General features: G+C 46.5%; 4 protein-coding genes across 8 annotated transcripts; 3 read left to right on the top strand and 1 right to left on the bottom strand.

Annotated features, from left to right (window-relative positions):
• The first annotated feature begins 15 nt into the window (after positions 1 to 15).
• On the top strand, positions 16 to 3603 carry zdhhc12b (zinc finger DHHC-type palmitoyltransferase 12b). Of its 2 annotated transcripts, none has more exons than XM_034601640.1 (5): positions 16 to 420; positions 759 to 898; positions 1009 to 1101; positions 1587 to 1753; positions 1831 to 3603. In XM_034601640.1, the coding sequence occupies exons 1-5, from the start codon at positions 324 to 326 to the stop codon at positions 2144 to 2146; spliced, it is 813 nt and encodes a 270-aa protein (XP_034457531.1). In that variant the 5' UTR covers positions 16 to 323; the 3' UTR covers positions 2147 to 3603. The 2 variants fall into 2 exon arrangements, with proteins under 2 accessions (XP_034457531.1, XP_034457530.1); XM_034601639.1 differs by having other exon boundaries at positions 1584 to 1753; positions 1831 to 2474.
• Positions 3588 to 13580, bottom strand: pkn3 (protein kinase N3). 4 transcript variants are annotated; one of them, XM_034601509.1, is made up of 23 exons: positions 13007 to 13572; positions 11239 to 11515; positions 10994 to 11163; positions 10728 to 10851; positions 10093 to 10262; positions 9741 to 9951; positions 9467 to 9649; positions 8928 to 9037; positions 7952 to 8095; positions 7772 to 7847; positions 7186 to 7345; positions 6776 to 6866; positions 6601 to 6662; positions 6270 to 6339; positions 6099 to 6190; positions 5807 to 5983; positions 5612 to 5674; positions 5464 to 5540; positions 5242 to 5384; positions 4985 to 5092; positions 4801 to 4881; positions 4044 to 4271; positions 3588 to 3988 (listed from the first exon to the last, which is right to left on the bottom strand). In XM_034601509.1, the coding sequence occupies exons 1-22, from the start codon at positions 13025 to 13027 to the stop codon at positions 4071 to 4073; spliced, it is 2811 nt and encodes a 936-aa protein (XP_034457400.1). In that variant the 5' UTR covers positions 13028 to 13572; the 3' UTR covers positions 3588 to 3988; positions 4044 to 4070. The 4 variants fall into 4 exon arrangements, with proteins under 4 accessions (XP_034457400.1, XP_034457401.1, XP_034457402.1 ...); XM_034601510.1 differs by having other exon boundaries at positions 10093 to 10244; XM_034601511.1 differs by lacking the exons at positions 3588 to 3988; positions 4044 to 4271 and adding an exon at positions 4627 to 4704 and having other exon boundaries at positions 4762 to 4881; positions 13007 to 13576.
• A 2060-nt stretch (positions 13581 to 15640) lies between these two features.
• On the top strand, positions 15641 to 19916 carry LOC117771372 (protein SET-like). Its single transcript, XM_034601638.1, has 8 exons — positions 15641 to 15880; positions 17180 to 17237; positions 17313 to 17455; positions 17538 to 17641; positions 17731 to 17844; positions 18059 to 18229; positions 18361 to 18495; positions 18578 to 19916. Exons 1-8 carry the CDS (start codon positions 15811 to 15813, stop codon positions 18596 to 18598), a joined length of 816 nt encoding a protein of 271 aa, XP_034457529.1. The 5' UTR covers positions 15641 to 15810; the 3' UTR covers positions 18599 to 19916.
• A 628-nt stretch (positions 19917 to 20544) lies between these two features.
• dync2i2 (dynein 2 intermediate chain 2) lies at positions 20545 to 24420 on the top strand. Its single transcript, XM_034601572.1, has 9 exons — positions 20545 to 20681; positions 21552 to 21797; positions 21879 to 21988; positions 22221 to 22378; positions 22457 to 22566; positions 22862 to 23026; positions 23163 to 23398; positions 23491 to 23648; positions 24136 to 24420. Exons 1-9 carry the CDS (start codon positions 20604 to 20606, stop codon positions 24372 to 24374), a joined length of 1500 nt encoding a protein of 499 aa, XP_034457463.1. The 5' UTR covers positions 20545 to 20603; the 3' UTR covers positions 24375 to 24420.

Raw genomic sequence — 24420 nt, 5'->3', positions numbered from 1 at the left:
ACCGGTGCCGGCCAATCAGAGCAGAGAGAGAAGACAACAGAAAACAAACGGACGGTTCGTGTCACAATAATCTGAGTCTGAGTTTAATCTGAGTTTAATCTGAGTTTAATCTGATTCACACCAGGTTTGATATTTATTTAACAAAAGCCGGATTTCCTGTCTCCAGATTATTTCCCCTTCGGTCTCCGGTGGAGTCGCTGCGCTGGTCGCCGCTAGGGGGCGCGACAGCAGGACGTCGTTAACGCTCGCTCTGGATCACTGTTTATCGTTAGTTCGTCGCTAACTGTGCGTGTGAACGTGCACGAAAGTGACATGTGAGGACCATGTTTAAAAACGTGTTCGGTTCCGGGTTCGTGGTGAGAACAGCTCACGTGATTCTGACCTGGGTCGTAACGTTGATTCTCTTCCTGCACGACACAGGTGAGACTTCACCACATGTAGACTGTGTATGTGTATATGTATGTGTATATGTATATATAGTTATAGTTGTATGAGATATTGATTGATGAACCAGCTGCAGCGTTCTGACAGATGTCGATACTTTGGAGTAAAACACTTATCGTGATAATTATTGATATCGACAGATATTAAACATTTCTGCCCTACATCCAAATACATACAAATCTGATTGAGAAAATAAACATGAATGCACATTCTGCATTCTTTACTTTAAGATAAAAGGTTCATCTGGACCGAGGTGTGATCGGTGCTCACATCTGGGTCACATGACTGAACTAATGAAAGTGTCCCTGTGGCAGAGCTGAGGAAGCAGGAGGAGACGGGGCAGCTCGTCCAGCCCGTCCTCTTCGTCCTGCTCGTGCTGGTGTCGGTGCTGCTCTACTTCGCCGTCTCTCTGATGGACCCGGGCTTCATCCTGTCGGACGACACTGGTCTTCAGGTGAGTCTCCGGTCTGATGGAGACTCATCAGACCGGTGATGTGTGAACACGTTTACAACAGGAAACCAGTCGTTGCTTCTCTCACCAGTTTGTCTCTCGTGTGGTTTCAGTTCACGTTGGGAGTGACCGAGGAGCAGCAGGACATGATCCCCCCCACCACCAAGTCCCTGCGGCAGCGCCGCTGTGGACACTGTCTGCTGCAGGTACGACGCCTGCCTTGCTCCGCAGCCGCCACTGGCTCCGGTGGTTGTTGTAACAGTTTATTTTTATTTCCACAAGAAGGTAAAAGTGTTAAAATGATTGTTGATCTTGGAATCAGACGTTTGGTGATAAAATCAACTCAAGGTTCTGGAGGAAGAAGAGGTGAGGAAGGCTGATGTGGTTGAAAGCTCTGGAGGAAGCAGCAGGATGTTGAGTGATGTCATTTGTCAGCGTCGGACTGAAACACGAGTCTTGTAGGATCAGTGGTATCGAATGACTGGTTCTATGTTACACAACCACGTGACCTCCAGTGAAGCCATCACATGACCCGGCAGCAGTGTGTGTTCAGCAGAATGTGTGACGATCGCTGGAATCTAAAGACTTATTGAACCGTGAACGCTTCACATACGTTCCTCACAAGTCAGTCAAGTGTTAGAAAACTGTTCTTTGTTTCTCTTCTAAACACAATGACCTCCGTTTCAAGCAGCAGCCAATGAGATCGAAGCACTGCCAGACGTGTCAGCACTGTGTGCGGCGCTACGACCATCACTGCCCCTGGATCGAGAACTGTGTCGGTGAGAGGAACCACCGCTGGTTTGTGCTGTACTTGGCCGTGCAGCTGCTGGTGCTGCTGTGGGGGCTTCACATCGCCTGGTGAGTACGACTCCGTCCCCTCTCGTCTCCGCTGTGGTCGTCTCCACTCATCGTATGTCTCCTGCTTGTCCCCCCAGGACGGGGTTCAGCTACGCCCCCATCTGGCAGCTGTGGCTGCGGACCAACGGCATGCTGCTGGCCGTGGCCGTGCTGGTGGCTCTGCTGTCGCTCATCGTCTTGCTCCTGCTCGGCTCGCACCTCTACCTGGTCTCTCTCAACACCACCACCTGGGAGTTCATGTCGCGCCACCGCATCTCCTACCTCAAACACTGCGGCGCCGACGAGAACCCGTTCGACCGCGGCACCGTTCAGAACCTGTGGGGGTTCTTCTGCGTGTGGGGCACCGTGGTGTGGGAGCAGGTCTACTTCAGGGAGGGCAGCGAGCAGGTGTAGGAACAACCGACTGAGACGTCGTGAAGACCCACGTCACGCAATTCAACTTTCCTTGTGTGCAGTTTACCTTTTATATGGGCACCTGTGTTTTTGTGCCATAACTCTGCACGTTCCTCGTCTCAGTGCTTTGTTTGTGTCGTGCTCCACATTATTCAACCGGAAGATCTCCTCCTCTGATCACGGCTGTGAACAGAATAAAACCAGTCGTGTTTCCTCAGAGTGAGACATCCGCTCCTCGCTAACGTCTCTGCAGACGACCAGCAGCCGTTTACAATCATTCAAACATTTCATTTCTTTACTTCCTGCAGCACTTTAAGGTTCTGAGTGTTTCTTCACCCTCGACCCACTGAACCCTGACTCCACTGAACCCTGACTCCACTGAACCCTGACTCCACTGAACCCTGACGTGGAGTTGTTACAGTCACATGGTGAAATGACGAATGGACTGTTACATAATCCTGAAGTTTACTCTTGATACATTATCTAATATTTAACGTTAATAGTTCGGATCGATGGTTTCTATGTTCACTAAATCAAGTTAGAGATTTATACAAATTTGCTACCGTTTGTTTTTCCAGTTTCGTTGTGGTTTCACATGAAGTGATTGAATTGTCTTATTTATTCTGTACAGAAGATTAACTGAGTCCATGTCTTAGAAAGAAGTGTCAGACCAACGCTGCTCCACACGGATACGTTCAGTCCTCAATGAAACACTGCTCATCTTCAGGTTGATGATTTCATCAGTGTTATGATGTTTTCATGCTCTAATGCTCAGAATCATGTTCCTCAGGCTTCGCTGCAGCTCCTCTCTTCAGCCTCTGTCTCAAACACTTGCTTTGAGCTCCTGTCTCTTTAAGACCCCCCCCCTCCTGATAAAGACCAGCTGTTAGCCTCCTAACAGATGAAAACAGTGTCAGTGAACGTGTCTCAGGAGAGGAGCTGCCTGTACAAGCTTTATAACACATCAGTGAAACATCACTGTTGCTATGGTTACGCCTGGCGTCCACACTGAACGGTCTTTAATTTCTAAAACATAAACGTATCAGCGGAAGCAGCCAAAGTCTGAGACTTATTTTTTATTTTTTATTTAATGGTTGAAAAACTGACTGTATCATTGCTTGTGTTCAATCTAACCACGATGTAAAGAAGACTTTGACTTTCAAGCTATTTTATATTGTATTTATCATTTTGTAACTATTTTAAAGCAGAACACGTCTTTAGACTTTTGTACGAGTGTTTTGATGAAGTGAAACTGGAGCAGAGATCGTTGTGCAATAGAAACCTTGTGACAGAGCAATAAGTGTGATGTTGACTCATCGCTAGTGAGGAATTAACTCATCTTATTTATATGAATTCATTCATGTTCCTCTGGATTATATGCAAAACTGTCATGCAATGTTTTTTACTACTTTGAAAATGACCGTAAACATGAATAAATAAATGTTTGATGAATTAAATTTATTCATTCAGATTTGCTTCATGTAGTTTTACACGTTACACTTTGTTCTGTCATCTTATTTTAAAAAGAAAAATCACTGAGAAACATTTTAAAATAACAATCTCCCAGAATTTTACATCCCAATAGAAAATAACTGTTTGGTGAGACGGCGGTAAACGCTGAGTCATGTGATCAGAGCGAGTGACGACCACTGACTGTAAATCAAGATGGACGACACGTCTTCCTTCCACTGTCCAGACGAAATATCTCAGATACGAACGCTGCCATCTGGTGGTGATGATGTCCTTTGCAGTCAGTCTGTGCAGTAGTGATCCATGAGTCGTGGTGTCGAGGTCCCGCCCACACACGCACTCAATCGTGATGTTTATGAAGTATACTACAGCCCGCCACCAGGGGGCGATCCAGATGTTTGGGCTTCAGTGTGGATGACGTGGCAGCTGGAAGGAGGAGGGCGCCATCCGGTGGTCATCTCATGAACGAGAAGTCAAAGTCGGCAAAGATCTCTTGTTGCTCGGCGGTGAGGACGCACGGTGTCCGGGGAAGCGTGAGCACCGGCTTGAGGCGAGTGAACTCCTCGTCAAAGTTACTGACGTCCTGCGGCGCCCGGATGACCGGCAGGAACGGCGGCTTCGCCCTCTTGGCCAGGAGAGCGTCCCAGTCCGTTCCCTGTCGACAGACGACGGGTTTCAGATCAACACGCCACACACAGACACATCCTCACGTAGGTTCAGTGTGAGCGATATTCTACGATTCAAATATATCTGACTGGTTGATAATGATAATAATTATTAGTAGTATTAAACGTGTTAAAAGTATTAACACGTATAAAATCTCTTTAACTGACATTCCAACAGTTTTCATTTATTCTTTAATGGAGCTTATGTGCTCGGACTATTCAGACTGAACTGTAAATAAAGATGGACGACACGATATGAGTGAGTATATATATATATATATATATACTATGACGTCATGATTGACAGCTGAGACCGATTAAGAGGCGGAGCTTCAATAAGGCTCCACTGCGTCTATGGATCAGAAAACTTCACACTTCAACTGACTCCAGTTTATAATCTTGAAGTAGCATCACTTTCACTTGAGGAGACTCTTGCTGCTCAGTTGTCACTTTATACATTTTCCCTTCAAGTGCTTTCAGTCATATTTTCATATTTTCATATTTTCGGGAAATAAAAACCTGGAAGAATCTGTGTCTTTTGATTTCAGAAGCGTCTTCTTCTCCGCCTCCGAGTCTCGTCCCAGGATTCTTCTGCAGCAGCTGGAACAGAAACGATTGAGAACAGGACACGTGTCCGTCGGCTCGTTAGAACCCTGAGGGCGAATCAAACGTTCTCTGAGAATTCGTCTGATCGGAGACCAACCTTCTGAATGAGCGACACAGACTCTGGAGACAGGAAGCGAGGGAATCGCACGTCGTCGTTGACGATGCTGTCGAACACCTCTTCCTCATCATCACCTGGGAAGGGCGACTGGCGGAGAACAGAGAGAATCAGAACTTCAGTTCCTCCTGTGGTTCAACGACTGTGTAGGTGAGTGGTCATGTGACATGGGACTGGACGGAGGTCGTTTTGGTTTAGTGTGGATCTCGGTTTGTGAATGAAAGCAGGGTTTCACTGACCTCCCCCACCAGCATCTCGTAGATGAGAACCCCCAGCCCCCACCAGTCCACACTGCGAGTGTAGTTGTTGTCAGTCAGGACCTCCGGAGCCAGAAACTCCGGCGTGCCGCAGAAAGTGGAGGTACGATCCCCGTGTCCCATACCTGCACATGGAGGAGAAAACGTTTGCATCACAGAGAAGACGCGTTTCCAATTTACTTTACATTACAAAAATGTCTTTACCTTCTTTGCACAAACCAAAGTCTGCTATCCTGACAAATCCATCAGCATCCATCAGCAGGTTGTCCAGCTTCAGATCCCTGAGACACAAACCAGACACGTGAGGATCCCTGATGGAGACATGCAGCTCGACTCTGTCCTGAACACTCACCTGTAAACGATGTGGTTCTGGTGGAGGAACTCCAGACCGAGCAGCACACACGACGAGTAGAACCTTCACACAAGGAAAGACTCATATCAGTCAAACTGTTATTTAACAGAATAAACAATAAAGAAAAGATGTGAATTTATGTTTATTTTCTTAATTCTAAGTCGACTCTGTTGAGAGAGAGCGGCGTGTTCTCACCGTGCTTGTTTCTCCGTGAAGATGCTGGTGTGAATGTGCGTCATGAGGTCTCCTCCCGAAGAGTACGCCATCACGAAGCACACGTGGTCGGCCGTCTGGAAGCAGCCGTACAGGTTCACGAGGAATGGATGTTGAGACGTGTTGATGACTTCAAAGATTCTCTTCTCACACATGAGGCTGAAACAAACACACAGAGCTGGTTTCTGAACGCCGTGTTCACACATGATCCTCTGATGAAGAACACAGCAGCGAGGTGGAGATTCCCTCTTTAAGTCGGCGACATATTTCTCACCTGTCGACTTCGTCTCGTGTCACGATGTCTCCCTTCTTCAGGGCTTTGATGGCGTACAGCTTCCCTGACTTCTTATACTCTGCCATCAGCACCTTAGATCAGCAGAAACATTTAAACCACTGAGTTTAACAAGTTGCTCTGAACCCTCATTTCTCAGAGGTTGAGGTTTACCTTTCCAAAGTGACCTCGTCCCAGGACGGAAATACAGTTGAAGTCGTCCATCTGCAGCGCTTCATCCGTCCTGCACGAGAAAGCAAGAGGCTCAAATATTAAGAGACACAGGGACACAGAGACACGGAGACACAGAGACACGGAGACACAGAGACACAGAGACACGGAGACACAGAGACACGGAGACACAGAGACACAGAGACACAGAGACACGGAGACACGGAGACACAGAGACACAGAGACACAGAGACACGGAGACACAGAGACACAGAGACATGGAGACACAGCCCCGTGGTTTAAAAGTCAAAACAAACTGCAGAGAGCTTCTTACTGTGGAAGAAGATGGACGGACGGTTGTCTGTTCGGCTTCGGGCTCTTGTTTTCACGTGGAGACTGTTTTTAACCAGATAAACAGATGAATGACACAAACTCACTGTCTCAGATGATGTATGATTAGACATCGCTCATGACACTGATCAGTTACTCGTATAACTGCTCTCACTTACCCGCAGAGAGTCTTTAATGATCCTTCTCGAGCGATGAGGAGATCGTCCAGGTTGATCGTCAAAGAAGTTTAGATTCACGACAGCAGCTTCTCTGATGAAAACAAAGACAGGTCTGTAAATCAAACTGTTGACTTTTAATTCTTCATCTCCTAAATAACTTTATTCATTATCTCCCCAAACCTAAGATAAATATATCAAATATCAAAAACCTAACTTTAGAAACACTTTATTATAAGTCCCCTGTGTCGTCTCTGAGTTCAGGTCAATGATCGCGTTGCTCTGCCGTCGAGTCACTTTCTCTCTCACCTCAGCAGAGACACTGGAGTCAGTGGGTTGAACTATGTGAAGAAGTGAACAGCTCACTTTTCAAATGGCTCCTTCATAGACGTGACAAAGAGAAGGAGTCTTACTGCGACTGAGGAGCGGCGGAGGACGAGTGGCCGGAGGGAGGGCCCGCTAACGGAGGACTCGTGGGATCCAGGGAGGTGCAGGGCGGCAGGATGCTCATCATCAGACGGCCCCAGGTGGCAAAGTTCATGTTCATCTGAGCGGCACGCAGGAAGTCCTTCCCTGTGGACGGAGACGGAACCAGAGGATGAGCGGGTTTGTGAAGTTTGGTGCAGATTCAAATCAAAATCCAGATCTAGTGAATTTAAATGTGCTTTCATAGCTTTTATTGGTTTATTCAGCCGCTTCAAACCTGTAGCTTCCATCGACGCTCAGATCATGTAAGTTTATATGAATCTTCAATAGTTCTAAATGAACATGATGGATTTGTTAGTGGAGGTTTGAGCTCTAATGAGACATAATCATTATCACACGTTTATCAGGTATTTTAAATTGATCAAACCGATCAATGGTCGAGTAACTGATGAACTAACACTGAGATAATTCTCTTGTTTTGTGTTGAAGTAAAATCTGAACTCTGTGGTTCATGATATTTATATCAAGAGATCCACTGAACTAATAAAATTCAATATGAATAAATGTTGTTGCCTTTTTCTTTTGGGAAAATTCTCCTCTGCCTCTGGAGCTTGGACCGTCGCTCGATGACGGGGTTGATAAATGTCACCTGGAAACGAAAGAAGTTTAATATTTGATATTCTTTGCCTGATGATTAGAAGTGTAGTTTAATTATCACAGTCATGCAGTCGTCAGAGGAGTGAAAGTCAGGACCTCGATGAAGAGGATGCCCTGAGGCTCCAGCTTCAGACACATGCCGTGTCGCTGGTTATCCAGGAAATCCTCCAACCGCAGGAACTTCACTCCGCTCAACGCACGCCAGTCTCTCCAGTACACGGCGATCTCCAGCTCCCTGGACTGGAACGACATAACAAACAGACAAACAGATTCCAATGAAGCTCGAGCAGATATTCTCTGGATGGAGAGACGTCCAGGACCTGAGAGGGTTTAAACAACACGTCAGTAACTACACCGGCCTCGTAACTAAAGGTTCACTGTGTAGGATTTAGTGACATCTAGAGGTGACGCAGCATATTGCAACCACATGAATCCCCTTCACCTTCCAATCACGGAGGAGAAACCACTGTGGCGACAGCGGTAAAACTCCTCTCAGCGAACCTGTGAGAACGAGCGGCGAAGCGTCGAGGTAAAAACCAGAGTCTTCAGCAGCAACGCCGTTTATGGTTCAAACCAGATTAGAGCAAATGGGAGGATTAGTGACGGGATTACAGGACAAGGTCGAGACGACCAGAGACTCACACGGAGCAGAAGTCAGAGCATTTAACAGATGTCCAACATTAGAGGACACGCTCTGATGTCAAACGTTATGAAGTCCAGGGTCAGCACAAAACTAACTGCAACCAACAACCATCTTCTTTATCTATTTATCTGATTAACTTCTTGATGAAGCCATTAGTTGTTTATTTCAAAAAATGTGAGATAATTGTATTGATCCCTCAAATGTCTTGTTTCACTTGAATGAATGAACTGTTGCTTGTTGTTGTCGTTCGGTCTCAGTGCTACAAGAGACCGAACGACACTGACTCACACGTGAAGAGAAAACATTCAATTACTGGCAAATAAATCTACATCAACATGTCGTGCCGCCCTAACATCAGTGAGTGGATTCAAAAACAACCTTGTGGCTCAGATGTTATTTAATTTGCTTAGTGAAGTGAAAGTTTCTGACCCTTTCCAGTTCAATGCTGAAGCTCTGGCCCCAGGCCTCTTTACCCAGCTGTCTCCAGTTTGTGTGTCCCACGATCCGGTTGTCCACCTTCAACACGGCGCTGATGTCCGCTGAGACACAGAGACGCAACACGGTTAATAACACAGGCTGTAAACATCTGAGGGGATGTTTCAAATAAGTCAAATATCATGTCAGCTGCTGTAAATACACAGCGAGACGTTAATTCAGTCGTAATAATACACGGAAAATAAATATGAATGAAATGAAAGCATGAAGAATTCTGATCGCCCCCTGGTGGCTGGCTGCAGTAAAGGTCATAGTCTCCTACATGTTAGCAGATGGGACATGGACTAAACCCCAAAAATCGAAGTACCATTAAAACACTCAAGACAGTTTATGACCTACACTGACCAGCCACCAGGGGGCGATCCAGATGTTGTGGATTAACCTCTGAAGAGTTGTACTGACATCCATCTTTATTAGATGTGTATTTAAAGATGGATGAAATGACAGTTTACAGAAGTGAAGTGTGAACTCACAGGACAGTTCGTCGGCCTTGGTCGTCTTCCCATTGGCGCTGCGTCCTGATAGGCCGGCTCTCACCTTCAGAGACTTTCCGTCCGAGACGCTTCCAGAGGCGGACGGGATGCTGGTCACACGGCTGCGGCCTGGAACCGCCTCCAGCAGGTCCTGGCAGCCCATCAGGCAAACCTCTAATCGCCCTGAAGTTCAAATGTTGTAGAAATGACAAGAGGAGGTCAGAGTAACCAAGGAGATGAAATGAAAAAAGTAGATTTCAATCTGAGCAGGAACCTGTTAGACTGGTGGGTTTGAAGAAGGAGGACGAGGACAGGGCGCTGGACAGTGTCTTCGGCGTGCCGTACGACAGGGAGGTTCCAGACACCAGTTCCTCTTTGATGGCAGCGTGTTTGGGATGATCCGGAGGCAGCTCGCTCAAACGTCTCTCCAGGGACAGACGCAACAAATCCACCTTCTGAGAGGACTCCTGCATTCGTGCCTGAGCCTGAGGGACACACACACAAAACTGCTGGGAGACGCACAACACCGGACATGTTCTGGAGTTTGTGTTTCACATATGAAGGAGAAGCCGCAGGAGATGGTCCGGGTCCGACTCGTTCACCTGAACTATCCACGTCTTACACACCTCCGCCACTATTCTCCGATCCTGGACCTTTCGCCCGCTCAGCTGCTTCACCACGTTCTTCGCACCCTCTGCTACGGCGGACTCGATCTTCATGTGGTGCATGAGTTCAGCCACACGCAGCTCCACGGGACTGATCACCTCCACAGCCGGACCTGATGCAGAGAAGCCACCTGAGATACGACAGATTTATACCAGCAAAAAAAATGAATGAAACTCTTTTGTCTCAAAACACAAAGTATGATTTAATCAACACTGTGTCAGCAGCTTGGTTACAGAGAGTCTGATGTGTGAGTGTGAACATGAGGAAGTTTCCTCCTTCTCTCCCTGAACGTCTGTTCTCTGTGACTCTGCTGAGTGGGTTCCATCTCCTGTGAGAAGAACTGACTGAGAGTCAGCTTCAACTGTCACAACCAGCTCCAGCTGAAGAGTGAAGCTGAACTGAGATCAGTTCAAAACACTCTGAAGTTATTAACAACCAGAGTTTATCTCCAATATTCAGCAGGAAACTGTTAAACATGAAGAATTCTGAAGTTTGGTGGATTTGTTCCAGCAGCAGCTCTTCAGGGTCAGGGAGCAGAGGATCATGGGTAATATGCAGTGAGAGTCAACACATTGAGACACTTAGTGGGTTTTACCATGTGTCCCCTCTCGCTCGTCGTCTCTGGCCTGACTGACTTTAACAATCTGCATCCGCAGCAGCTCGATCTTGGTGCGACTGTCCTGTAACATCTGCTGAGCCGTCGACAGCATCTTTCTGTCCTGGAAAACACAACGGACGAACCTTCACCTGCTGCTGCATTAAAACTGATTCATAAAACAAACTGATACGCAAAATACCAAAGAAACTTGAAAATAAACACATGCTCCTCAACTACTACTGGAGTGTTGCTCTGCTCCGTACCTTCACAGAGCTGCATCTGTACGTGTGGATCATGTTCTCCGCGCCCTGTTTGACTTTGGTTTCCATGGTGAGCTGTTTCTTCAGAGTTCTGACCCGACCGGCCACAGGTGACGTGATGTCTTCCCACTGACACGACTCTGCTGACTGGGCCTCTTCTTCTTCCAGGCTTCCTGTGTAAATAGTAGGATTATTAATAATGAATACTTATATATAAACTTTATATATAGCGCGTCCTGTTCCCTCACCTGTGGTGCTGTCTCTCTCTGTACCCATCGACCTGGCGTTCAGCTCCTGCAGCTCCCAGTGTAACTGGTCCAGCTTGCGGCTCGAGGCCTTGAGTTGACCCTCCACGTCGGCGGCACTCTTGCGGTTGGTGACGGCGCGTCGCAGCCTCTCAGCCGCCTCCTTGATCTTCAGCTCGCGCTGGATCTCCTGCCTGAGCAGCGTACGAGCATCTTCCAGACGCTGCTGGAACTCTGGGTCCAGGATGTCCACCTCGTCCAGACCCCGCAGGTTTCCGTTCTGAGAGACACACAACGGAGGTTTATACAGCTACAGATACATAATTATAACTTCATTTACACACGTATCATTTCTATAAAACCAGCTGCTGAGATGAAAACAAAGATGTGACAGCTGCACAAGCAACAGATGACATTATGCCTCCCCCTTGTGGATGAGTTCAAAACTACAGCAGCAACTTGATTTACATCAGCCTCAGTTGTTCAGTCCATATTATGAATATATATATATATATATATATATATATATGTGTGTGTTGTAGTTAAACCATTAAAGAAAGAGAATGTGACTTGATTTCATAAAACTTGATGAGCTGGTGATTCTAGTTACAAATCAACTGATCTTGTCTTTATTCCGATATTAGTGAGTAAAACATTTCTGAAACCATCAATCAAACCTTTATGACAAAGAAATGTGATTGAGGTTTGATATTATACAGTTTAACTATTAACTTTATCATAAATAACTATAAATAAAAAGAAAACACAAGTACAACAAAGTATATAGAACTTGAATTAAGAAAATAAAGATTTTATACAAAATATAAACATAAATGTGCAGCTTTAAGTTCATTATTCCTATTCATTCATATATTCATCGATCATTCAGTCAAATAAAAGTCTTCATATCAGTAAATATAAAGACAGACAGTGATAAATCTGACTCACATCAGCAGATGTTAGCTGATAACTGAGATCTGAGGGGATTGAACTCTGCAGCTCAGAGTGAAGTGAGATGTGAAATTAATCTACTAGATATTCAAAGAGGGGATTTTTAAAATTATATAAACGTGTGAGACCATGTTTACATCAGAGGTGTGGGAAACTTAAACCTGAACTATGTGTAGGAACAACCAACACAACAGGTTATGTCAGTTTGTACATGAAGAACATGATCGTATGTTTGTGTAAAATACACAACTACATGCACATGATGTATTCTGTAAGATACAGATTCAGGAGCTTCAGACAGAATTCAGGTTTTTTAAACTCTTATTGTTCAGAGATATAATCCTCTGTAGACACACCTCCTGTCAATCAAAACAAACCTGACCCAGGAAGTGGAGGCTTCACAGATACAAACTTTAACACGATTCATTTCACACTATGATAAATAATTATAAAGAAATAACGCGATTCACTCCACGGACACTATGTCATCATTATCCTGTGGACCGTGTTGGATGAAGATGTATCACCGACACTGACTCGTGTTGTGTCACCTGGACTAAATAAACAGATTCACTTCAACTCGACTTTGTTCGTTGATAAAATTTCAGTTTTGTTCAAGTTGCACAAAGTTCAGAAGAGTTTCGGTCAAAGTGCTCGTGACGGACACAAACACCGGAACCGAGCAACCAACCGGACAAACAGGAAAGTCCGGCGCGTGCGTGTACTTTAACTCACCTGCACGTCAGGTGTCGGCAGGTGAGTGACGTCACGGGCTGGTAGAAACCTCTGCTTTTTAAAGAAGCTGCGTCAGTGAACGTACCTGAAGAGATGGAGCGGACATGGTGGAGGTCAGGGGTCATCCGGGGGGGGGGCGGCCCGCACACGGTCCTCTACAGGTGGGGGAGCAGGTGACACAGGTCCGGGGGCACGGCACGGCACGGTACGGCTAGTTTAGTTTAGCTTAGCTTAGCCTAGCTTGTCTAACCTCAGCTTGTCTCTTATTGTCGCTCACCTGAGCCGCAGGTGCGTGAACGTCTCGCGCAGCAGAAACTCCAACTGAAGTTTGAATCAGACCAACCGGGGCCGACGCGACCGTGACGTCAATGGCCAGTCAGCGCCCTGATTGGACAGCGGCGGGTGATGACGCCGAGGCTGCAGGAGCCAATCGGGTTGGATTATTCACTGCACCTGCCGAGGTACCTGCAGCCTTAAATAGAGAATGACTCTAAATATTTAAATATAAATCATTTCATCTGATCAAATACGAATGAGCCAAAGAATTAAAAACTATTTATTTATCATAACTTTTTTATAATTGTACTTTTAGCTGAACACAACAGCTGTGTTATGGTGTTTTATTGTGTTATTGTTTGGTGGAAGTTTGTCAGTACATGTATTTACTTCTGTGCCTTTTGTAGACTCTATTTGAGTCGTATGCACAAATCACAACTTGTGTCATAGGGCTGAACAAAATGTACAAGGTGTGACATCATCTGTTCTTCACACTCAGCTAGGGTGACGAAGAACGACCAGAAAAACCTGAACATCGGAAAACACACAGAAACAGAGAAATGTGTACGTGAGGGTGAGAAAGAGCTGATCAACCTAAACTCTGTGTGAGTTGTTCATGGATGTTGGACATGTGATATATACATGTGTTATATATATACATGTGTTATATACATACACTACCGTTCAAAAGTTTGGGGTCACTTAGAAATGTCCTTATTTTTCAAAGAAAAGCACTGTTTTTTTCAATGAAGATAACATTAAATTAATCAGAAATACACTCTATACATTGTTAATGTGGTAAATGACTATTCTAGGTGGAAACGTCTGGTTTTTAATGAAATATCTACATAGGTGTATAGAGGCCCATTTCCAGCAACTATCACTCCAGTGTTCTAATGGTACATTGAGTTTGCTAATCGCCTTAGAAGACTAATGGATGATAAGAAAACCCTTGAAAACCCTTGTGCAATGATGTTAGCACAGCTGAAAACTGTTTTGCTGGTGAGAGAAGCTATAGAACTGGCCTTCCTTTGAGCTAGTTGAGTATCTGGAGCATCACATGTGTGGGTTCGATTATACTCTCAAAATGGCCAGAAGAAGAGAACTTTCATGTGAAACTCGCCAGTCTGTTCTTGTTCTTAGAAATGAAAGCTATTCCATGCGAGAAATTGCGAAGAAACTGAAACTACTCCCTTCAGAGAACAGCACAAACGGGCTCTAACCAGAGTAGAAAGAGAAGTGGGAGGCCCCGGTGCACAACTCAGCAAGAAGACAAGTATATGAGAGTCTCTAGTTTGAGAATTAGACGCCTCACAGGTCCTCAACTGGCAGCTTCTTTAAATGGTACCCGCAAAACGCCAGTGTCAACGTCTACAGTGAAGAGGCGACTCCGGGATGCTGGCCTTCTAGGCAGAGTGGCAAAGAAAAAGCCATATCTGAGACTGGCCAATGAAAAGAAAAGATTGATATGGGCAAAAGAACACAGACATTGGACAGAGGAAGATTGGAAAAAAGTGTTATGGACAGACGAATCAAAGTTTGAGGTGTTTGGATCACACAGAAGAACATTAGTGAGACGCAGAACAGGTGAGAAGATGCTGGAAGAGTGCCTGACGCCATCTGTCAAGCATGGTGGAGGTCATGTGATGGGGTGGGGCTGCTGTGGTGCTGGTGAAGTGGGAGATTTGTACAAGGTAAAAGGGATTTTAAATAAGGAAGGCTATCACTCCATTTTGCAACGCCATGCCATCCCCTGTGGACAGCGCTTGATTGGAGCCAATTTCCTCCTACAACAGGACAATGACCCAAAGCACACCTCCACATTATGCAAGAACTATTTAGGGAAGAAGCAGGCAGCTGGTCTGCTGTCTGTAATGGAGTGGCCAGCGCAGTCACCAGATCTCAACCCCATTGAGCTGCTGTGGGAGCAGCTTGACCGTATGGTACGCAAGAAGTGCCCATCAAGCCAATCCCACTTGTGGGAGGGGCTTCAGGAAGCGGGGGGGGGGGACATTTCTACAGATTACCTCAACAAATTAACAGCTAGAATGCCAAAGGTCTGCAATGCTGTAATTGCTGCAAATGGAGCATTCTTTGACGAAAAATTAATATTTCAAATAAAAATCATTATTTCTAACCTTGTCAATGTCTTGACTATATTTTCTATTCATTTTGCAACTCATGTGATAAATAAAAGTGTGAGTTTTCATGGAAAACATGAAAATTGTCTGGGTGACCCCAAACTTTTGAACGGTAGTGTATATACATGTGTTGTATATATAAATGTAATATATACATACTTGTGTTATATGCGTACATGTGATTTATACATACATGTTATATAAATACATATAAACAGATATCTGTGTAAGTTCAGGTCCTGTCATGTAAACTGTAGTGTCGCCCTCCCGCCGCCGGGTGGCAGCAGAGCACAGTGAACGTGTTGACGGACCTGGTTCTCGGACAGAAACAAGCGGAGCTGTGCGGGTTCCCAGTGATCGTGCGTTCAGACTCACGCACTGTAGAAGCTGGAAGAAACTTTCATCCCGCAGAGAAGAGCTAAACTCCCTCGGGACACGCAGCGGGTCTAAAGAGACGCGGTGAACCTGAACCATGTCGGCCTCAACGGCGAAAGTCAGCCGGAAGGAGAATTCAAACCACGACGGAGCGGACGAGACCTCCGGTAACGTTAAAGAATGGCGGTTATCCGCTCTACGCCATTTTCATTTGTTTATCGTCATGTTGTTATTTCCTGCGTAGTTTACAGAAAACAACCAAAACTGCGAATAAACACCAGCTTCGTATTCTCCACCGGACCGACGCTGCTGCAGACGCAGCATGCTAACATGAGCGAACTGTAGCAGCACGATAGGTTAGCAGTTAGCTTCCTGTGGCTAACAGCGCTGTGCGACGGGCCACTGTTCGCTTTGTGTTCGCTGCGGTTCGCTTCGCGTGCACGCACATGTTACACGGTTCGTGTTCGGTTCTGCACCAACGAGCCGCAGTTCGCATCCCGCCCGCCTCCAGCCCGGAGGCCGAGCCGCGCTCACACCGGCCGCTCGGCTGCACCAGCACGCGTGCGAGCTGCTTTGTGCGCGGGTCGGTCGAGGGAGCTCCGTGTAAACACAGAGGTCTGAGCAGCACGTGCGTGCGTGCGTGGAGGGGAAAGGCTCGTGAGACACGAGAAGAAGCTGCAGCTCCACGAGCTCTGATCCGAGAACACGAGAAACCTGCAGAGGTTCATTCAAACAGGGCTCTGCTGCACACAGACACACAACACAGACACACACACAGACACACTGTAACACAAAGAAACACACACATACTGTAACACAAAGAAACACACACATACTGTAACACACACACACACACTGTAACACAAAGAAACACACACACACACACACTGTAACACAAAGAAACACACACACATACTGTAAGACACAGACACACACTGTAACACAAAGAAACACACACATACTGTAACACACACACACACTGTAACACAAAGAAACACACACACATACTGTAACACACTGTAAGACACAGACACACACTGTAACACAAAGAAACACACACACACATACTGTAACACACTGTAAGACACAGGCACACACTGTAACACAAAGAAACACACATTAACACATTCTTACTGCAACAGGAAGCTCCAGCTTGCAAGAACACACACAGTAACACACACACATACTGTAACACAGTAACACACACACAAGAGGACCAAGCTCCTGCAAAAACTTTAAGATATAAAAGATCATATTCAGTTTTGTTAAAAAGTTATGGAGGATATTTAAATGATAATGATCCTACAACTGAAATCAATTTAAGCATCGAAATATGATTTCAGTTAGAGTTCAGTAACCATGGTTACGCTAGTTAGTGGGGGAAGCCATGTTTGTTGTAGACAGCTGTGATGTGTCCTGAAGCTTTTATTTTGAAATCCTAAATCAAAGTTTTCTTCTTCTTTCAGAAAAAGAGCAGCAGGAAGCGATCGAACATATCGACGAAGTCCAGAATGAAATTGACAGGTGAGTTAGAAGTGTGTGTGTGTTTGTGTTTGTTTGTTTGTGTAGTTTCTTATTGTGTTGTTTCTCTCCCTGCAGACTGAACGAACAGGCTAGTGAAGAAATTTTAAAAGTAGAGCAGCAATTCAACAAATTACGCCAGCCATACTTTCAGAAGCGATCAGAACTCATAGCCAAAATCCCCAACTTCTGGGTCACAACATTCGTCAACCACCCACAAGGTAAACTGTTGTTTCGTGTTGTTATTTATTTGGCATGTGTGTATTTATTGATCTGCTTTATGATTTGAAATGTGACCTGTAGTTTCAGCTCTTCTCGGAGAGGAGGACGAGGAAGCGCTTCACTACCTGTCGAGGGTGGAGGTCACCGAGTTCGAGGACATAAAGTCGGGATACAGAATAGATTTTGTGAGTTTGTCGTGTTCACTTTGTGTCTGTACATTCTGAGCAACTCGTTCCGCTGCAGATGTGACACAGATGTTTTTGTTTTCCTGCAGTATTTCGATGAGAACCCGTACTTCGAGAACAAAGCCCTCTCCAAAGAGTTTAACGTGAACGAGAGCGGAGACCCCGTCTCCAAGTCAACTGAAATCAAATGGAAAGCTGGAAAGGTTGGTTTGTGTTTTTCATTTAAAAAGTACAGAGTCATCTTCTCACGAGTAGGAAACTAGAATTGAACCCGTTGACCTCTGCAGTAGGAATCATCCTCTAGTGCCAGTCGTCCCCGTGCTGTCTGTGCCTGTGTAACAAAGGCTCCAATTTCTATTGTCCTTTCCTCAAACACTTCATAACCTCAAGTCCTGACGAACACGTTTTCTCCCTCAGGACCTGACGAAGCGTGCAGGTCAGACGCCAAACAAAGCTGGAAAGAAAAGGCAGCACGAGGAGCCGGAGAGCTTCTTCACCTGGTTCACCGACCACTCGGACGCCGGCGCCGATGAGCTGGGAGAAGTGATCAAGGACGACATCTGGCCCAACCCTCTGCAGTACTACCTGGTAGGAGCATCGCTCGGAGGCGTTCAGACACAGAACTGTGCTCAGGCTCAGAGGCTCAGAGGCAGCAGGGTCGTACTTAACTGTCCACACGATGAGCAGAATCAGATTTGTAACTTGTGAATGTTCCCAAGGTCCCCGACATGGAAGATGAGGAAGGTGACGGAGATGATGACGACGATGAAGAGGAGGGTCTGGAAGACATTGACGAGGGGGAGGAGGAGGAAGGTGAAGATGAGGATGAAGATGGTGATGGAGAAGATGGAGAGGTAAGAACAGCTTATGAAACATCTCAGAACTTCTTGTCCTGTAGAGGTCGCTGTGACTAATTACTCTTCCTCTTCATTTCAGGACGATGGCGATGATGATTAAACGTTTCAAACTACTTTTCGACTCTTTCCCTCCGTCTGTGATCGTCCTTCAACCCGTTGGAACAAACTCTTTTGTTTTGGGGGGGGGGTTTGTAAAAAAACAAACAACAACAAAAAAAACCAACAGCCTCTTTTTTTTCTTTGCTGTGTGTTGTCAGGCTGTCCGTCCTCTTCCTCTGCAGCCGTGACCTGTCCATCATATAATCATGTCTGAAGGTCACACGGGTCGCAGCGGGGGGGCTCTGTCATTGAGCCAGTTCACACCCGGCGTTTACATCCATCCTGAAAGATCTGATCACACGTGTTCAGGTGTGAACCGACTCGAATGTGACATCAACACGTATCGAGATGACTCAAACCACATTGGGAACGTGTTTCCACAGTTTCAACACCGACCTCCACATCATGATTTCTAATGATTTATCAAACACGCAAACACATCGACGGGCACACTGCAAACTCAGACTCGGTAAAACCATGAGCTGGTCTTAGCTAACACCAATCACGTACATGTTTATTTGCATATTGAGCAGGAAGTGACCTCAGATCAGAAGAGGTCACAGGGACACGTGGAGGTGTGAGCGGACGACCTCTCCCCGTGGACTCTCAGGATTGACGTTAAACACCAGGTGTGAACGGGGATCATTGTTTCTATTCGTCTCCCAAAGACATGTAAAAGAATAAAAAAAATTTGTAGCATTCTGCACGTCATCATACGTAGATTTAAAATACGTACAATAGCAATTTTTTCTGTAAGATAGGAAATGACAGTTTCTGTTAAAGTTGTGAGTTCAATAAAAATAAGCCATGGTGCAGTGATAACTCAATCATAGCATCCTTAGCCACTTTTATATATAAATGTATATTATAATATATCCAGTGGTGGAGGACTGAGGCTTATTAGAAGTTGCATTTTCCTTTGTGACTTATTGTTCTAATGGAACTGATCGAACGCACCAGCTTGTTTCTTTCCAACTGTTGTAAATGTTTTTTGGGATGTTCATGTATGTTGGTCAGACGGTGATTATGCACAGTTTAACGGGGGGGCGGGTGTGGCGGGGCAGCGCAGGTTTTGACACCGACTGGACTTTTGTTTAATAAATTTTCATGATCTTGTTTTTCAGGCAGCCACAACAAAGTTTGAAATGTACATTTTTTATAAAACAAACTAATTTTGGGTCTCGGCGTAACATTTTGAGATGGGAGAGAAAACGATTTCTGTGGAGTCTGCAGCGTTTCTCCTGTTCCACTGGAAACCTGTTCACGTTAAATTAAGTGTGCCAGTTGCTTTGTTACAATAAATAAATGTGTACATGATGTTTGGAGTTCATTTCTTCTCCGGATGGTTCATGTGTGAAGCTTCACAAACACAAAGTCGCACACGTGCAGATGATGTGTTGACAACTTTTCATTCAGGTCCTTAAAAAGCAACAGTCAGTAAAAACACGTCTAAAGGCAGAAGAGTTACAATATAAACATGAATAAAGGTGTGAGCTCAGGTCTGTTTGATATTTGTCTTCTCAAGTGTCTAAAGATTCAGATGAATACAAGTTGAATTCATCTTTCACACTGATGATTAAAGTCTAATATAAAACCCATGTGTGATAACACGGACTTTATGAATAGAGAACTTCACCTCTGCACAAGAAGACAAATAAAGTACACGTCAGATAAGAACATTAAAATGTTACTAATCATTTCACATTATTAAAGTTTCACAGGCATCAGATTAAATACCTGTCATGTACTTCTCCCGCCAACAGGAGGCAGTCCCTGACCGGAAGTCCTGTGCGTATCCAAGGCAACGGAAGCTTTAGAGAAAATGGCTTCGTGCGAAGTTTAGCTTAAATGAGTTTATGATCAGTTCTGTTAGTTTATGATCAGTTCTGTTAGTTTCTGTTAGTTTCTCTCTGAGCTCAACAGGGATGAAACGTGTCAGAACTTTATAAACATGTCAGAACTGCGCTGGTTCAAACTGAAGAATTAATGGAGGATTTTCTTTCATCATGTTTTCAGACGAAGCTTCGGACTCAGTGACGGTGGAGTCTGTTTGGAGGAAGAAACACGAGAGTCAACGAGACACGGTTTGTTTTCATCCACAGTTAAAGCTAGCTACAGGGCTAAAGCTAGCTACAGGGCTAAAGCTAGCTGCAGGGCTAAAGCTGGCTGCAGGACTAAAGCTAGCTCCAGGGCTAAAGCTGGCTACAAGGCTAAAGCTGGCTGCAGGGCTAAAGCTGGATCCAGGGCTAAAGCTAGCTGCAGGGCTAAAGCTGGCTACAGGGCTAATGCTGGATCCAGGGCTAAAGCTGGCTACAGGGCTAAAGCTGGATCCAGGGCTAAAGCTGGCTGCAGGGCTAAAGCTGGATCCAGGGCTAAAGCTAGCTGCAGGGCTAAAGCTGGCTGCAGGGCTAAAGCTGGCTACAGGGCTAAAGCTAGCTGCAGGGCTAAAGCTGGCCGCAGGGCTAAAGCTGGCCACAGGGCTAAAGCTGGATCCAGGGCTAAAGCTAGCCGCAGGGCTAAAGCTGGATCCAGGGCTAAAGCTAGCTGCAGGGCTAAAGCTGGATCCAGGGCTAAAGCTAGCTGCAGGGCTAATGCTAGCTAGAGGGGTTGTGTGTGTGTGTGTGTGTGAGATTAAGGTTTGATATTTGACAGTTTGACAAAAAACGTATCAATAATTATAAATAAAAGAAAACATATTTACATTTAGCACGATGAAATAATCGACTGATTAAAACTCGTTTGTCTGAATGAAACATGGAGCCATAGAAATGAACCTGAACCTGTTGGATAGTGGAACATGTGACCACCCTGAACATGTGACCACCCTGAACATGTGACCACCCTGAACATGTGACCACCCTGGACATGGAGTCAGTTACTCAGGAGCCTCGTGTGAACCAGTGTGAACCGGTGTCAGGTGGCTTCAGGTGGTTTCAGGTGTGTTCTTGTCTCAGAGAGGATGTCAGACCTCAGCCGTGCACAGATGTGAGGCAGAGGTCCAGAGCGTGTCCACGACCAGCAGCTCCACTCAGACAGAACCAGAGCCGCTCACACAGCTGGACCCTGAGGCTCCAGACCCCCCCGGCCTCAGGGACTTCCTGCAGCGGGTGGAGGAGGAGCTCGTTGGAGAGCTGGTCACCAACGCCCGGAGTCACGCCTTCGACGGGTTCCAGGTGAACTGGGGCGACCACAGTCAGCTGGTAAGCAGCACCGTCCAATCAGGAGGCAGGGACCTGTCTTATAGGCAGATATATCCTAACACTGTTCTTCCATGTTCGCAGGTTTCATGTCTTCATTTACTCCAACATCCCGTCGCCCAGGACAGAGGTCTTCATGTGACCTGTGTGTCCTGGAGCTGCACAGGTTCGGTTGTGGCCTGTGGATATGGCCGGTAGGTCACAAACCCTCGTGCTTCAAGTTTGAACAAACCTTAAACATTTGATCTGAAGTCAGTTTAAAGAGACACGTGATGTTTTTTCACTGTTTCTTTGCTCTGGTGTGTTGTCACCCCTCCTCATTTGCATATGACACACCTGTCTGACACGCCCCCTTACAACCGCCCAGACAGAACGAGCAAAACTTAAAGTTGTGTTGCGTTGAACACTGGTTTTCTTTGTGGGCAGGATTGACGATGGAGGCTGGAGCACGGAGAGCTCGTACGTTTGCACGTGGAATCTGGATCGTCGAGGTCTGAACCCCAAACAGGCGGATCTGGTGATAGATGTTCCCACTGCAGTCACGGCTCTGTGCTGTCACCCGGAGCAGCCCGCCCTCATGGCAGGTACACCAGCGCCCGGCCGTCTGTGCTCTCACACCACGAGCTGAGAACTGAGTACAGTGTGTGTCTGTGTGTGTGCAGGCGGTCTGTACAGTGGAGAGGTGGTCGTGTGGGACACCAGTCGGACTCAGGACCCTGTTCTGGCTCTAACTGGGATGTCAGCAGAGAGTCACAGAGAGCCTGTTTATCAGGTAACTGGTTTTCTAATAAATTACAACGATCCAACCAGACACAACCAATCAGGAGTCAGTCTCAGCTGTCAGTCATGCCTTCCTAATCTTTGAAACCATCCGACCAACAGAAAATCTTTGTTTGGTTCATGTCCCATCTGCTGACATGGAGGAGGGGTTTATGACCTTTACTGCAGCCAGCCACCAGGGGGCGATTAAGATGATTGGGCTTCACTTTTTGTGAGCTGTCATGTCGTCCATCTTTATATACTGAGTGTGTGTGTCTGTGTGTGTGTGTGTGTGTTTGTGTGTGTAGGTCTCCTGGGTGCCGCTGCAGAAGAGAGGGGAGTTCGGCGTCCTCAGTGCCAGCTCAGGAGGACGAGTGCTGCTGTGGACGTTGGACTCTGACCAGGGACGGTTTGTCCTGGACGCCGCCTTCGCCTTCGTACGTCAGCAGGTTCCTCATGGAGTCAGCGTCAAGGTGAGAAATGTAATGCAACAGAGGAACTCCTACATTTCAAAATAAAAGCCCAGTGACGGTAACAGGGCTTCCGACAGAGCTGACAGATGACTGGGATTTCAAAATAAAATTGACTAGATTTCTTTGTAACCCTCAGACTCGGGGGGGCAGCAGCACCGTGGGCGTCACCTCCCTGGCTCTCTCCCCCTGGGACTCGGACACCTTCCTGGTCGGCTCGGAGGGCGGCCTCCTGCTCAGGTGCTCCTTCTCCTCCACGACGCCAGCCGCCGTCGCCTCCGAGGGGCAGAGCGTGACCCCGAGGGCCCCGGCCGTCTTCTCCTTCCGGCCCTGCAGCGGCCCCGTCCACTCCATACACTGCTCCCCCTTTCACAGGTGACAGCGCCACATACAGACCAGACACGGAAGTGGTCAGTGATTATTTTGCAGCTGAGTCGTGGTGACTTCCTGTTTCCTGTTCTCTGCAGGAACCTGTTTGTGAGCGCGGGGACCGACGGGCTGGCCCACGTCCACTCGCTGCTGCAGGTCAACCCGCTCCTCTCGCTCAGGGTCTCCGACTCCTACGTGTTCCAGGTGCAGTGGTCTCCGACCAGACCACTGGTGTTCGCCGCAGCCACAGGACAAGGTGCAGCATCGAACCTGTGTGGTGGTCGTTACACTGATGTCTGAGTGTGCGTGATGTGGGGCAGCTTGGTTTTATTTAACTGTAAAATTAAGACTTTTAAAACCCTATGAATGAAATTTAAGATGAAGGAATATCAGAGTCTCAGTCAGTTACACTTCATCATAAGTGAAGATAAGGTGAAGTAGGCAAGAGGAGAAATACTCTGGAGACTCCACATGATCCAGTTCACGTTCACATAATGAAAACAAGCCTGAACATATTTAGGTATTATAGACTTTCTGAGGCCTGTTTAAGGGATTTGAACTCTACTAGTTCACAATGTGGACAAAAGAAAACAGAAAATCCTGGATCTGTTCCCTTCGTCCAGATTCACACCCAAACTGAATGAGATCTTTGTTGACACGTGTTCTGTCCTCCCACTGAGTTACTGGACGTCCATCCTCCGACCAGACGGATGAAAACATGACGTGCTCTCACTCTGTCTCAGGGAAGGTGCAGATCTTTGACCTGGGCCGCAGATCTCTCCGAGCAGCAGCCACCATCGAGCAGGGAGGAGCCGGACACGCTGCGACCAGCTTGGCCTTCAACGCTCACGACCCTCGCCTGATGGCCGTGGGAAACACCGACGGGACGCTCGGCGTTTGGCAGCTGAGCGCTGACCTGTCGGAGCAGAGCCCGAGGGAGAGCAGCCAGCTGGAGCAGATAGCCAATCAGGTGGCAGAATGACCTGTGATGGTGTCGAGTGCTGAAGTGAAATAAAGAGCAGCAGACG

The sequence above is a fragment of the Hippoglossus hippoglossus genome, chromosome 12, assembly GCF_009819705.1.
Source record: "Hippoglossus hippoglossus isolate fHipHip1 chromosome 12, fHipHip1.pri, whole genome shotgun sequence".
Lineage (NCBI taxonomy): Eukaryota > Metazoa > Chordata > Actinopteri > Pleuronectiformes > Pleuronectidae > Hippoglossus > Hippoglossus hippoglossus.
The sequence above is the reverse complement of the archived record's forward strand: the minus strand, read 5'-3'. Positions and strand labels throughout refer to the sequence as shown.

What these genes read in the sequence shown, in the direction of transcription:
- zdhhc12b (XM_034601639.1), top strand. Translation starts at nt 324, where the DNA reads ATGTTTAAAAACGTGTTCGGTTCCGGGTTCGTGGTGAGAACAGCTCAC. An exon ending in CGGACGACACTGGTCTTCAG is followed by an intron (nt 899 to 1,008) that starts GTGAGTCTCCGG and finishes GTGTGGTTTCAG; the next exon opens with TTCACGTTGGGAGTGACCGA. An exon ending in GTGGACACTGTCTGCTGCAG is followed by an intron (nt 1,102 to 1,583) that starts GTACGACGCCTG and finishes CTCCGTTTCAAG; the next exon opens with CAGCAGCCAATGAGATCGAA.
- pkn3 (XM_034601509.1), bottom strand. Translation starts at nt 13,027, where the DNA reads ATGTCCGCTCCATCTCTTCAG. An exon ending in TCATTAAAGACTCTCTGCGG is followed by an intron (nt 6,663 to 6,775) that starts GTAAGTGAGAGC and finishes GGTTAAAAACAG; the next exon opens with TCTCCACGTGAAAACAAGAG. An exon ending in GACGAGGTCACTTTGGAAAG is followed by an intron (nt 6,191 to 6,269) that starts GTAAACCTCAAC and finishes TGCTGATCTAAG; the next exon opens with GTGCTGATGGCAGAGTATAA.
- LOC117771372 (XM_034601638.1), top strand. Translation starts at nt 15,811, where the DNA reads ATGTCGGCCTCAACGGCGAAAGTCAGCCGGAAGGAGAATTCAAACCAC. An exon ending in CGGAGCGGACGAGACCTCCG is followed by an intron (nt 15,881 to 17,179) that starts GTAACGTTAAAG and finishes TTCTTCTTTCAG; the next exon opens with AAAAAGAGCAGCAGGAAGCG. An exon ending in GTGATGGAGAAGATGGAGAG is followed by an intron (nt 18,496 to 18,577) that starts GTAAGAACAGCT and finishes TCTTCATTTCAG; the next exon opens with GACGATGGCGATGATGATTA.
- dync2i2 (XM_034601572.1), top strand. Translation starts at nt 20,604, where the DNA reads ATGTTTTCAGACGAAGCTTCGGACTCAGTGACGGTGGAGTCTGTTTGG. An exon ending in GTGGCCTGTGGATATGGCCG is followed by an intron (nt 21,989 to 22,220) that starts GTAGGTCACAAA and finishes CTTTGTGGGCAG; the next exon opens with GATTGACGATGGAGGCTGGA. An exon ending in CGCCGCAGCCACAGGACAAG is followed by an intron (nt 23,649 to 24,135) that starts GTGCAGCATCGA and finishes ACTCTGTCTCAG; the next exon opens with GGAAGGTGCAGATCTTTGAC.